The 14,495-nt window shown below is 41.1% G+C and overlaps 1 protein-coding gene across 1 annotated transcript in view; it reads right to left on the minus strand.

Annotated features, from left to right (window-relative positions):
* Positions 1-14,495, minus strand: part of THAP12 (THAP domain containing 12) — a 22,359-nt gene continuing 7,864 nt past the window's right edge. Inside the window, exons 2-5 of the mRNA XM_042031429.1 lie at positions 7,038-7,158; positions 4,092-4,199; positions 3,116-3,152; positions 1-2,857 (exon numbers count right to left, since the gene is read on the minus strand). Coding sequence (XP_041887363.1) covers positions 912-2,857; positions 3,116-3,152; positions 4,092-4,199; positions 7,038-7,158 — 2,212 coding nt within the window. The 3' untranslated portion in view covers positions 1-911. The remainder of the gene's footprint in view (positions 2,858-3,115; positions 3,153-4,091; positions 4,200-7,037; positions 7,159-14,495) is intronic.

Consider the following 14,495-nt stretch of genomic DNA (forward strand, 5'->3'; position numbering starts at 1 on the left):
TAAAAAGCAATTCACATTTTATTTTAAATTTCAATAAACTGTACAAAAATGTTTCATTCTCACCAAAAATAACAGCAATATTTTCAATCTTACTCCTAGACAAACAACACACTCTTATTTTAATCTTTCCAGAGTGAGTTTACAAATAAACATACTATAAGATGCATGGGTTTGCGTCAGAGTCGGGGCAAACAGATTTAAATGTTTGTGAAATAAATTTTAAGTTTTTTGTGTCTTTTAGGAATTTAAATACTCCTGCCATGCCTGTTAAGCCTAAAGAAAAAAAGTTTTGTGTCTGACACAAAGGAATGTAAACAGTCATCAAGAGATTAAAGAGGTTGACTCTTCCAACAAAACCATAAACATACCCCTATATCACTGACATTCACTTTACACCGAGACCTGTCCACAGCATGGGGATCATGCAATAGCTGAATCCACTCTCCAAAATGCCACTTAAATATACATCAAGGACTTTCTTAAACGTTTGGGGTTTTTTTAAAAATCCTAAGTAACAGAACTGAAATAGATTATACTCTTTTTAATATTTTGAGTTTCTTTCTTATCCTAATTCATCAGTGAATATGTAACAGCCCCATCAGATCTACAATCATAATGTACTTTTTCCACAATGCAATAGAGTAAACGAGCACCTAGTTAAGCCAATCAGATGTAGAAAGCACCTCTGCCAAGAGCACGGGCTTGTGTCAGCCTTGATTTTGTTTGCCAAACACATTTAGTATGGACTTACAACACATAATTTAGGTCATTGACCACAGCTTGTTCAGTCCAAGGCCTAAAATGGAAACACAATTGCAGTGATTTTTTAAGATTTCAACTTTTTTTTTTCCCCAGCTTTGAAACTTAATTAAGAACAAGCTGTTTCAATAGATCAATTAGAGCTTAAAAATTTAGGCATCATCTGTTACTTCAGAATTGTTTGAAGGAATACAGTCTTGAAATTCCACTTTATCCGGGTAGAGTTTAATGTAAGTGTCCACCATCAAATCTAAGTCGTGTTTTATGTCAAAGTTTATGTTCAGCAAAGCAAGGTTGCTTGACCTTTGCTCTGTCAAGGTGTTTTTCAGGTATGCCTTTAAGCGCTTTCGCCCTATTCCGTATTTTTCATTCTCCACCTTCATCACTGGAAGTAAGCACAAGACTTTAAGCAATGCATAAACATTAGGGAAAAACTTTATGTCGGGCAAGTGAAGTGCTTCATAAATAGTAGCTGGAAGTTCAATATCTTTTCCTCTGTGCTTCCACTTGATTCTCCAACAGTGAAGCTCAGCAGAAAGTGTGTCTGGATTGGGCAAGTCATTTTTGAACATGTCAGCATGATGCTCCTCAGACGTATTGAATTTGAGCTGTCCCATGACTGAGGGCACTAACGACAAACATTTAAGAGCTTTTAAATGTTGTTCTGAGAAAATATCTTTTAATTCTTGAATAATATGCTCTACTGTCGGGACACTTAGGATTTCTTTGTAATAATTTTCTGATGTCGTATCAGGGTCGAAGTTCCCCTGTTGTGCCCTGCGAAATTTTCCTGGGAGTTTAATTTGTACATCCAGTTTTGTAGCCAAATTTGTTGCTTCCTCAAACCAAAATTCATGGTAAACTTCAATATTCTCCATCACTTCATTCAGAGAGTGCAATACTGCTGTTAAACTGCCAGCTGCAAAGAACACATCTGATGTTTGTCCCTGGAGATTTTTTCCAAATGCTCTTGTAAAAGACAGAACATTTTTCATAATTACAATAGTGACAATGAAATCAAAATCTGTTAATGCACTTGAAAGTACAAATGCTCGACCGACAACGAAGTTGTTCCACCTGACAGACAAGTCACTGCTCACAGTATCCAAGCACAGTACCAATGCTTGCAGGAGGTCCACTAAAACCTCAAAAGTATCATGCCTGCCTGTCCACTGAGAACGACAGATCTTCTTCAACTCATTACCCTTCTCCTCATTGTCCTGAAAAAGAACAGAAATTGTGTTGTCCAGTTCTACTAGTAATTGTGGAGACTGATTAAAAAGACAGCAAACTTCTTCAATTGTTCCTAATGCAATGGAAACACCAACAACAGGAACAGATTTTGCCAGCCAAACATTTAAGGCACATGAGGAACACAGTGTGTACACAGCTTGTGGATACTTTTCCAAGAGTCTTGTAGCCACAACTTTCATTTTAGAAGCAAACCCACTGGAGACGATGTAGGCTTGACCCCGACAGTACTCCATGTTTAGACCCCACTTTTCAGTAATAGTCGCATGGAACTTAACAGCTAAAATTTCAGGATCAGCCTCATATGGTAAAAACCCAATGAATTCTTCTCTTAGATTGTGAGAATCATCAACGAACCTGACCAACACTGGCAAATGTTCCTCTCCTGCTATGTCTACTACTTCATCAGTAACAATAGAAAAGAAGTGTGAGTCTCTTACTTCCCTCAGTGTCTCCTCTCTAACACAGTTTTCACAGATCTCAAGCATTTGTTTCTGCTGACTTTTTGAACAATACTCAAGGTTGACTGCAGTCATCTCAAATCGTTTCCTCAGAACTTCATCACCACTGTTTATTCTATATTCCAGTAGAGCCTGAAAGTTATCGGAAGTAAAAATACCTTCTGGAAGTTCATCAACATTATGGCCATCCAATGGAATATTTTGTTTACCCATTAGGATCAAAATTTCAAATAATGATTTAAGGTAATCTTTGTTTTCTCTTTCTTCCAGTGTTAAGGGGACAGCTTTTTCCTCTTGTTCTTCCCCTCCTTCCTCCGAGACAGTACTTTGCTCATTGTTTTCATTTGATTCTTGAGTTGCCTGTTTTCCTTCAAAAGCTTCATCAACTACAAAATGAGAAATACTGTGTCAAAAATAAAACATAACATTTACTTACTCATTATCTTTAAGTTACCAGAGTCCAGAGGATAATGTTTCCAGTTTAAAAGTGAATGAGTATTTTGGAAAAAATTTAGACTGGCTGGCTGAATCAAGAAGGAACTCCGTTATCCTCCTGATATATATAAACTAATAGTTATAAGTCCTTCATTACTTTGTCAGCCTTAGCAAATAAAGTTATTATCTCAATTATTTTGACCACTTACTCTTTTGCTGCTTCAATGTTCTTATTTCATCTTCACTCTTAAAAAAACAAACAAAAATAACTTATATTGATGACAATGTCTAACACGTGACCTTAAAATATTAACACATCAAGATCAGATACGAATACTGTAGATAAGACCAGTTAACATTTGCCAAAAAGTGCTAGAAACTCCAAGACCAGGAAGTTTCTTGAGGTAGTTTATTGCTGCCATGACATGTATCTACTAACTACATGAGAACAGTTGTATTAGGAGGTTCTTCAATATGTATAATTATTAGTAAATAGACTCTACTGCAATTTGATAATGTCCTGTCAGTAGATAGAACTATCTTTAACTCCATTTTCAGTCAACAGATGCAACCAAACTCACAAAGTAGTACTTAGAAATTGTCTGCAATTTTTCAAGCATAAACAGAGATTATGAGTGGAATTCCCCCTAGTTGTCAGTATACTTATAACCACAGGGACACTTTCTCCCTAAATGACACACAAGACACAATCCCACAAAAAAATTTCTCAATCTTGGTTTTATCCATGGATCATCTTTTCAGAACAATAAGCTAAAACAAGCATGTCTGAATTGATTCAGATTTCAGAAGTTAAATGTGTGAACCAAAGATCACAATCAATATGCAGCAAGAATTTTGGAGTATCATGCATCAGTTGTGTTCAGTTGGCACTGAAGTAACAAGAAAAAGAAAACTATACATTTGATTTGGATGAAAGAATCAGCTCTAGATCAACATATTTAATTTTCCAGATTATTTCTTAACAACTTCCTTAGTAGATAAAATTTTTGTCATGCATTTAACTTATAATCAACAAAAAGAGATACATGAATAGGCAGCATAGAAAATACAAACACTCAAGCGCTAAATATTATTATTTGATATTTTTGTGTAAAAGTTTCACATTAACTTACTTGCCTTTTTTTCTTTTAATAATAAACCAATAATTTTACATTAAAAATTTACCAGCTCTTTTATCCTTTTCCTATGTCTGCTGTGGGGATTGTTCAGGTGACTTGTAAGATCAAATATAGTTGGCACAGCATTATCCCGTAACACAGTTCTGTATGGGCTCTGTAAGAAGACAGACATCTAGATTAGGGAATTCTTTGAGAAATTTCAGACACTGTGCCTTTTTTTTTCTCTCCTTCTTTTCTCCTTTATTTTATTATTCTAAAGTACTTTGACTTTCTGATGTTACCAAAGAGCAAGCTAAGCAACTCACATTTCAGGGATATCAAGAGAACACTGAAAGTGAGAAGTAGACAGATACTACAGAAAACTCCAACCCGAACTGCAAATGCTTTTTTTCCTCCCCTATCTTCATATCAAAGACCCTGGATGCAATAATTTTAATTTACTACAATATTATGGTTTTTTAAAAATAAACATTCTGGATAAAAAGACATTTATGCATCAGGAAGGAAACATTTTGTTACTATTGTGTTTTGGGTTTTATCACTTATTTCACAATTCCAGAAACATTTAATTGTGAAAACGTTCAATTGCTTCTTTTTGTAGAACTACGAAGTCCACAAAACACCACTGTGAAAGATCATATGGAAGGAAAATTTATCTATGAATAAACAAAAAGAAGAAAAGACTTCTAGATGATTGTAGTGGTTTGGTCCAAAATACTCATTACTGTTTATCTGCTGTGAGATAAGAGTTAGGAGAAATGCAAAACAGGCACCAAACTTGAAAGAATATAAAGAAGTTTATTAACAGACCTAAAAGAAGAAGGAAAAAAGATTATACCACCTTCAGAACTCTCCTCCTCCCCCCACCTTCCTCCCTTCTCCCACTGACAATGTGAAAAGACAACCCTTAAGATGTTCAGTCTGTTTACCACTTCCATAATAACCTTGTTCAGTCCATTTAGAAAGAGAAGTCTCTTCTTGCTCATGCTATGAAAACGTTATCACAACGAGACAGCCGCCCACTTCCAAATATTGTTCAGTCCATTTAGGAAGAGGAGTCTCTCTGCCTGCGTGTGAGTCCTTTCCCCCGACTTGCAGCTTTTCCCGCAACTGCTTTCGAGGGTCCACTCTTGAAGTTTTCTGGGGTACAATTTTAAGGTTGAGCCGTTCAGAAACAAAAACAGAGGCCCTTCTCCTTCCCTGGGAGCAAAGGGTCTTCATCATCTTCATCTTTAGGACTATCTCTGGGAGCATCTCTAGGAACTGAGGTTTTCTCCTTTCCCATTTGGAGCAAAAGTCCTCATCTGGTTCATCTCTACGGACTGAGGTTTTCTCCTTTCCCCTTTGGAGCAAAAGTCCTCATCTGGTTCATCTCTCCCTGTCCAAACTTCTCATGAAATTACAGCTGCGTCAGCATCTGCCTATCTCAGCGCAGGTGCTTTTGCTCACGAGTTGAACACTCCACCCCCCCATATCTTCATGAAATTACAACAGGATACTCTGATATATCATAGCTTCACAACAGAATTTCAGCTTTAAGCATCTCCTCTCTCTCTTCCCTCAGGTTTTCAGCTCTTCATAGCAATAAAAGGGTTACTCTCACCTCGGCCTTGCAGCTTTGCAGCTGGAATGTTGAATTTTTCTTATCGCAGTGGAGAGGGGGGAGAGCCGAGCCGCTCCGGCTGCCCACGGCAAGGCAGTGGGGGGGGTTCCACGGCTGGAACAGGTCCATGGCTCCCGGATGGCCGTGGCCCGGCCCGGCCTGGCCCAAGCAGGGCCTGGCCGGGCCCGCTGGCCCCCACACGGGGCCCGCAGCCACCTGTCCCAGTGCCGGAAACGAGAGAGAGCTTGGAGGGGGAGTTTGCCTATTCTTAAATGTGGATCACAGAGGTGATCACAACTTTAAGTGGCTTAGAGAATTGTCCATATTCAAACTGGCCAGCTGATAGGTTCTATCAGTTCCCAGAGGAAACTGTAAGCACCCCTTAGCAAGGACGTCCCTTCCGGGACTATGCTTGCTAACCTATGACAATGATCATACAAATGCTTCCAGTTAAAAAAAATACTTTAAGTAGAATTTTGTAATTTGGATATACTGTAAACCTTTGTTATAAATACTGGCTAATTTCCATTAAGCACAAAATTGTAACTGACGTCATCTGTCATTAGACTGAACAACATTTCAAACAAACCAAGTTTCATAGAGCTTCTTTCAGAGTCATAATTACTTCAAATTTTCATTTGTTTCTGGGATGCTGGCTAATTAGAGACCCCATCACATGTAATACCACCAGGACTTCAGAGTTTGACCTGCATATTTTAATTATCCTTCAAAACTAAAAGACTGGTTTTGCCTATGTACCAGAGTGAAATTCAGCCTAGAAATTAAAATTTGATACAAAGTCCCAAGTCTACCCTTTCCTACTGTTATGCAAGCTGTTAAAATCATACTATCTTGTTGACAAAGAGAATTGAAAGCTATTATTTCATTAACAAAAACAGTGCTTTGATTTTAGCCAGAAAAAACGTAACAGGAAATTAAAGCTTGACAGATGTAAAGAGTATTTAAATCTTGTGGCCAGAGCAGAGTGTAATTTAACCAAATCACACCACGTACACACTTCAGTAACAGGACATTAATAAGTTTAAATAATTAAAGATATGCAAACTTACATCAAATAAACTTACATAATATTGTAACCTCTAGTGAAACAAAACAAGCATGAGGAAAGCACTGCAGTGAGGGCCAGTGTTCAACAAACACCTTAAACCAGCAGGGGCACTGCTTTTTCTCTCGCCTCCAACTGTTCATTTTCATTTTCAATGTCTGTGAGCCTGTGTGGAGCCCCAGACAATGACAGTGACCCCAATTAAGACTAAGAGATTAATTTTCCAGTTACCCAGGAGCTCAAAGATTAAAAGGCAGCATTCTGGTGAAAAATGTCAGTCCCATTTTGCAAGATGCAGCAAACAAATGCTTGTTTTTACTTACACTTCTGCATATCATAGAAGTCTCAAAATGTTTAGCACACAATCTGTAATGCTTGTTGAGTTGATCTGGAGTTTTATCTTCTAAATCTGCCCTTCGACAGTTCTCTACCCATCTCTGACATCTGCATGTAAGGAGAAGAATTAGATAATCTTAGGATAAAACAAACTCCCTTAAAATTTCAAACCATACTCAAAATTGGAGCAGAAGTGAGCCCAGACCTTGATGCAAGGCGTAGGAAAGTTCTTTACAACTTCCTTTTGAACACCCCATCGAATCTTTGTAAAAACTACTTTTTCTGCTTTTGCTCACCACTCAACATCAACCCAGCAAATTCAGGAATCCTTTCCCTTACTTTATGTATTCTTGCCTTTGTCACAGACACACACAGAGCAGACTGTAGCACAGTTGCTTGTGGTGATGCGATACCTTTATTGTATTTTTATATAAGTTTTCTGTACCCCAATGGTTCATCCCTACCTTCCCCACTCCTACTCCCAGCTCGTTTGCCCCAGACCCAAGCTGCTCCCCCGGTGCTCCCTACATGGTTGTTCTCCTCCCCTTGTTCTAGCTCTTTCCCTATCAATCACCCAAACCCCTCCTGTTGTTCCCGAAGGTCCAGTGTCCATCATCTGAAACCTCCCAATTTACCCTTATATGGTCCTTGTCAATCCCCCGAGACCCTACCCCTCTAGATACCTCCCCCTTTGGAAATCCCCTAAACCTTGATGCCCCATTGGGGCATGTGATCCCTTTCCCTCCTCCCCTTGAGGCTATTGGCCCAAGGAAATGTCTATCCTCGTCCATAGCCCTCCCTTAGAGATTTCTATTGGTCCCCAGTTAAGCCATCCCCATTGTAACACCTCCCTTTATAAGAGGTTCCCTGGAGCTGTTCCAGGCTTGTCTCCTGGGAGTTGCCCCCAATAAAGTTGGATTACCTCCTGTGGCAAGCCTCCTTGCTACTTTCTATCCTCTCCCTCGTCCGGACTGCTGACAGCCACTGTGCCTGGAGCTTCAGCTCCCCTCGGCAGAGCTGAGCCCCTGAGGAACAGCTTTAAAGCCAAGAGCCTCCAGCTGCTCCCCACTCCTGTCGCATACTGCAGGAGCTAGCCTGCGCAGTGGTCGGTGGCGGTCATTGCGACAGTTGCTCATGAAACCTACTTAATTCTAAAGAATTTGCTCTTAAAAAGAAAAAAAAACCAAAGAGATGTCCTTGTAGTCTAAAGTCATAAAGTTTTCAAAGCAGTTTTCAAGATAGTTGTCTTCTCCACCTCCTTTGAAAATACAGTATTCTTCTTATTTATTGTGGTCACTGGGGAGTTGAGAGTAGATTTATGAAAGTGAAATAACAACAATAGAAAAACAACCATTCTACAGACAGTGCTTCCATGCCTGAAGAAAGTTCTCCTTAGATACATATTTTTACAACGTATTTACTTCTGCTTTGGATTAGTTCTCCAAGGTATAACACAAAGATAAAGAAATATTTCCCTTACTAATAGGACTCCATTTAGGTATGCAAGAGACTCTTTCCTCTGGTGAGTAAACCACTTGCAGTAATTGATGTAAATGCAGAAGTCAGCTTAGACTTCTGCTAATGGGGTATATGCCATCCCTCTCTGAGCAATAAGGTTACTTTTTCTGTTGCTAGAAGTTAGGAGAAAGCAATTTTACTATTATTTTTGACTGCAAACATGAAATTATTGTTTATAGCAGTAAGGAGGGAGAAAAACAACTAGAGGTTACTCAACAATAAAGGAACAAAGGCTGTCTTGTCAGATGTTTTGGTGGGCAGCCCAAATGAGTAAATCACAGGTCCGAGTGGATTCACTTCTACTTCAGCTCAGTAAAGGGCAACTGTCCAGATGAAAGAGTAGAATCTTAGATTCTGATCTCTGCTGGCTGAACCATTTGTTAATCTCAATTTTTTGCTCATGCAAAATATCAAAATAACAGTGGCGGCAAATGCCGTAAGTCAGGAATCATTTCTAATATTGCTCTTGGAGATCCATACAGAGTATCCTTAGTAGCAACTTAAAATAAGGAAAGAAAAAAAATGTTTTAAAAAATCAGGGGTTTTGGCACAACAGATCTTGCATGCTTGTCTGAGCAGTGCAATCACCCCAAAAAGAGAGCAGGGGAGCTTTTTTCACTTAAACAAATTATATAAACACTCTTTTTAAGTGGGAGACTGGCATGTAAATTGTATTGACCCTGGCTCTCAGACTTTCTCAGTGGGTGTCGACTACTGAACAACTCATTAAATGTGATCACAAAGGCTGATCAGCCTCCTCAATAGTTAGTGGGGAGGGTTTCAGTCCAAAGAAAGAGCCTAACCCCTGGTGTTACCTGCTTCTCTCAGTGATTCAGGGAAGCTGACAAACACTGACAAAGAGCAAAGCCAGAGCTCCTTACATTACATTAACTCCTCTGAATCATCTCCTGGCAACCACAGGGGGACAAATTGGTGGCAGCAATGGTGCATTTAGAACTGGCACACAGCTGTCAAGGACAGACAAATATCAGCCTGAATTCCTTGTCCTCCAATGTTGATGCCAACCAGAGAAGCTAAGTAGGTACCAGTAATAGTCAAGGATCAGATCAGTGAGTGACAGCAAAAGATACCACTAGCTCTTCAGAGGGGGCTTACTCAAAAATGAGTCTCACACTGATTTCCTTAACCACCCAATATTCCTTTCCCTTATCAAGTTCTTTGACAGTTGCACAAAAACTGGCTGTGGCTGCTTGCTGCCTTTTGTGCTGAAGTAAACATCGCTGACTGTGATGCCGAATTATTTTTGCCTTTTTTATCTATTCTCTGCATTCTTTACATATATATTTGTAGCTTTGTAGCCTATTGTTATATCTGTGGCTAGTTTTCCCAGTATTTTCCCTACCTTTTCCCTAGGCAGAAAACCAAAACACATTCCAAGGCCCCCTATCCTATCTTGCTTCTTTCTGGGAACCAAGGCTGAAAAACAGCTCTTCGAGACACATTTTCATAAACAATGTTTAGTTCCCATCTAAGGGGGAGGGCAGGATTCAGAGAGGGTTGAACCAGGGGAAATAGCATCACCTCTTATGTATCTTGATGCCCGAAAGATAGGCTGGAAATAAATCCCCATAGACTGATGTCTATAGAGCAGGTATTTGTTTATTGCAGCGCAGGTGGTGAGGGGGGATTTTTCCTCCTAACTCACCTGCCTTCATCAAGTGCTGTGGTATATTTATACAGTAAATTTTATTTAATGTTGCTATGTCATTACAGCATCATCACATACGTGCCGGAACTAATTTACATAGCATGATCTCATGGTTATTAGCTAATTCTTTGCATTGTGCATACACTTCCCCAATTCAGGGGTCTGCGGGGGTCTTTGATGAAGGCTTCTAGAGTCTTCTTCACACTTGAACGTTTCAACTTTGTCTTTGGGGCATGCGCAGTTGCGATGCTCTTCAGTCCATCTGGGCTTAACCGGCCTAAATTCTTTGTTTTGTGGCTAATTGGCTTTGGCTTGCCAATTTCTCATTAGTACTACACTTATCTATCTCTAAAACTATACACCTGGTAAGTTTTTGTTTCTTTCTTTCTTTCTCTTTTTCTCTTTTTCTCTTTTTCTCTTTTTCTCTATTCTGCACATAAGCAACTAGTTAACTATATACTAGCCATTACATTGTATAAAAAGTTATTCATATTAGATTATATGGGTATCAAAAGTTATGATTCAGGTTATATAAGCATCAGGTTATAGGTATAGAAGTTATGATTCAGGCTACATAAGTAAAAGCTGTGATTCAGGCTATATAACTATAGAAGGCTATACTTCAGCTTATATTCTTATATTGATATTCTTCAGGTTATATTGATAAAAAGTCATGATTCGGGTTATATTGATATTAAGGTTACATAGATATCTTATAACCCAAGCTTTATAAGCACTTTGTTACTTTGACCTAAGTTCTATAGACTTCAATCTAATTGGTGATTTTTGTCAATTATGCTAATTTGCCAAACTTTTAAAACTGTATTCACCCAATGGGAAGTGGGCATTTTGTGGACATTTTTCCCTATCTGCCCCTAGAGACCTCCAATGCAGACCAGCCATTGTGTTACCTCCTATACTAATATTATCTCAGGGGTGTGTTGTTTTATTTCTAGGTTCATTAAGGCATCACCTGAGCACATGATCCAAAAGCCCTTGGTGTGCTGAGCCCCAGTTTGAGGATCCTAACCACACAATCCTAGTGTGGTTTGGGTTGGAAAGGACCTTACAGCCCATCCAGCCCCTGCCATGGGCAGGGACACCTTCCACTAGACCCGGTTGCTCCAAGCCCCGTCCAGCCTGGCCTTGGACACTTCCAGGGATGGGGCAGCCACAACTTTCCTGGGCAACCTGTGCCAGGGCCTCTCCACCCTCACAGCCCTCACTTCCCAATACCTAATCTAAATTTCTCCTCTTTCATATCATGGATCAGACATGGGCACCAAACTTCTCAACCCACTGGAGCAGCAGATCAGCAACCAGAGTTCTCAAAATTTAGGAAGCTCTACTGCCAAAGGCTGAAATGTTGACATTCTCTCAAGTAGCTACAGGACTAAAAGGAAGTGGCAGGTTATATGACTGAACTCAAACCTGCAAACTCCACTGGAGTCTGAATTCAGCCCTTCAGTCTCACTGTGAGTTTGGTTCCAAACAGAACACTCTCTGAGGAATGGAATAACAAAGCAAAAGGAATCAGACCCCTGAGATCACCTGCTATAGCTCTGCATGGTATTATCCAAGCAGCAACTAGAAAGATCTTAGAATAAAATTATGTATTAACTTTTCTCAAATCTTTCAGTATTCAACTAATGCATATATGTATTGTTACACAAGTTCTTCAGCTGCAATACATTTGGCACAAATAAAAAGCCATCTCAATGCAATATATTACACCACTGCTGTTGAGGAATACACCTAATGCAAGTAGCTTCAGTGTTTTCAGGCTGTGAATTGGCACTGACCTTGCGCCTAACAAAGTCCAAGAAGTCCTGTGGCACTGGCTGGCTGGGGGTGGCTGGTCCTGCCTTGGGTCACCACAACCTCACACAGAGGTACAGGCTTAGGGCAGAGTGGCTGGAAAGCTACCTGGTAGAAAGGCCCTGGGGGTGCTAGTCAACAGTGGTTGAACACTGGCGTGCCCAGGTGGTCAAGAAGGCCGAGGACACCTGGCCTGTACACGCAGTGGTGTTGCCACAGGCCCAGGGCAGTGAATGTCCCTCTGTGCTGGGCACTGGTGAGGCACCTTGTTGGGGTTTTAGGAGCTCTCCTGGTTTTTTTGGTTGGTTTTTTTTTTTCTGTTAAAGGAATTTCCCCCCCCCCCCCACGTTGCTAGGGGAACAAATGGCTGGGTGCTTAAGAAAAACAAAAGACGTGGCTGCTTTTTTTGTTTCACCTGGGTGTGTGGGCAGTTAGGTCTCCGGCTTTCGGACAGAGAGGAGTCTGCTTTCTTCGGCTGCTTTTCCTTGTGCTGGAAAGCACCGGGATCCCAAAGCCGCCCTCCCTGCCCCGCTCGGAGCGGGGCCATGGCCGCCCTGCCCCGCTGTGGCTTCGAGCCTTCGCTACGTTGTAGCCGTGCTCAACCTGCCTGCCCAGACTTCCGGGGGGTTCCCCATTTGGATACATCACGTCTGCCACCCGGGATTTGTGCTCGGCCCTGCCGTTCGAGCCTGCCGTTTCCAGCCTGCTGTTCCCGAGGGTCCAGCTGGACACCGGGATCGGCTGCCCAGGGGTTTGTGAAGCCTTTGTCCCATCCCTCCCGGGACCCCAGGCCACCGGTGCCGCGTGCTCCCCGAGCTCGCTCCGGAGCGCCCCCTGCAGCCGCGGGGGAACCATCGCACCTGCCCTGCTCACCGGGAGCCGCCAGCGCCCCTGCCGGCTGCGAGCGGAACTGCACCCGAGGGGAAAGGGCCTGACAGCCGAGAAGGCTGGCACTGGGTTTGTGATTGTTTGCTGTTACTGCCATAGTTATTGTTGTTTGTTTGACTGGTTATACACATATAGATATATGTGTAAAGAACTGTTATTCCTATTTCCCACATCTTTGCCTAAAAGCCCCCTTGATTTCAAAATTATAGTAACTCGGAGGGAAGGGGGGTTGCATCTGCCATTCCAAGAGAGGCTTCTGCCTTCCTTAGCAGACAGCTGTCTTTCAAACCAAGACACACCTTCAGTCCTGGGGTCAGTTTTGGGCTCCTTGCAACCTCAGTGTAGATGCTGGAGTGTGTATAGAGAAGGGAATGGAGTTGGGGAAGGGTCTGGAGAACCAGAAGCAGCTGAGGGAGCTGCAGGGGCTCAGCCTGGCAAAAAGCAGGCTCAGGGGGAACCTTTTTGTTCTCCACAACTCCCTGACAGGAGGGTGCAGCCAGGAGAGGGTCAGGCTTTGCTCCCAGAGAACAAGGAAGGGACAGGACAAGAGGAAACAGCCTCAAGTTGTACCAGAGGAGGTTTAGGTCGGCTAAATTTCCTCACTGAAAGGTAGTTAGGTACTGGAACAGGCTTCCCAAAGAAGTGGTGGAATCACCATACCTGGTAGTCCTCAAAAGGACTACCACTACTACGGCACTTGAGGACAGCGTTGAGTGGTGAACATGGTGGTGCTGGCTTAATAGTAGGACTTGATGATCTTGGAGGGCTTTTCTAACCTTAAGTCTCTGTGACTTTATTTTGTGAATACTGGGGTAACTTAAAGGCTTAGCTAAACCTGGTTCAGAGAGCAAGACTGATAGCAAAGTTGTTCATATTTAAAAAATCCCCAAAACCCGAAGTGCAGCAACCCAAACTTACAGTAATGATTCATGCCACTACATGCACATTATAGACAGCATTTTAACATATGGTGATTCTTTCAAGATATTTTAACCTAAGAGTTCATTTACTATCTTTTTTGTGGGGTTGTAAAAGTATTTTCTTTGTTTGAAAGTAAATAGGCAATTGGTTCACAGACAAAACATATTTCTGGAGAGCACAGAAAACACCAGCTGAAGTAATTGTTCACTCTGGTGTGCTGCTATTAGGTGCACATGGATTCCCTTCAAAAAACTTGCTTGTGAGAAATGCTCGTCTTCAAAATGTGTGCTATTTGTGTCCTTTTTTACGGAAAAGTTATCCTTTTTGTGAATTCAGATTTGGTTGTAGCTATTTGGATGGATTGTCAGGGTGTCAGTTTGAAGTACCATGCCAAGAACCGGTTCTCCAGCAGCAGTTCTCCAGCACGTTTTGTACAAATGTGAGATTTTCTGTAGACTAGTACTTGCTTATAATGGTGGTAATTTTGTGTATGGTTTTAAAGCATATTTATTAATGCATATTTTAGACATATACATTTATATAGGTAAGAGAATTTTTACATAGGTAAGAGGTAAATTACTTTCTCTAGAATAAAGAGAACAGTTGTTGTCTCAAGAATATTTGGTAAGTG

This window comes from Corvus kubaryi, unplaced genomic scaffold (assembly GCF_017639235.1).
Source record: "Corvus kubaryi isolate FWS band 111438036 unplaced genomic scaffold, C.kubaryi_AGA036_p1.0 37341, whole genome shotgun sequence".
In the NCBI taxonomy this organism is placed as follows: Eukaryota; Metazoa; Chordata; class Aves; order Passeriformes; family Corvidae; genus Corvus; species Corvus kubaryi.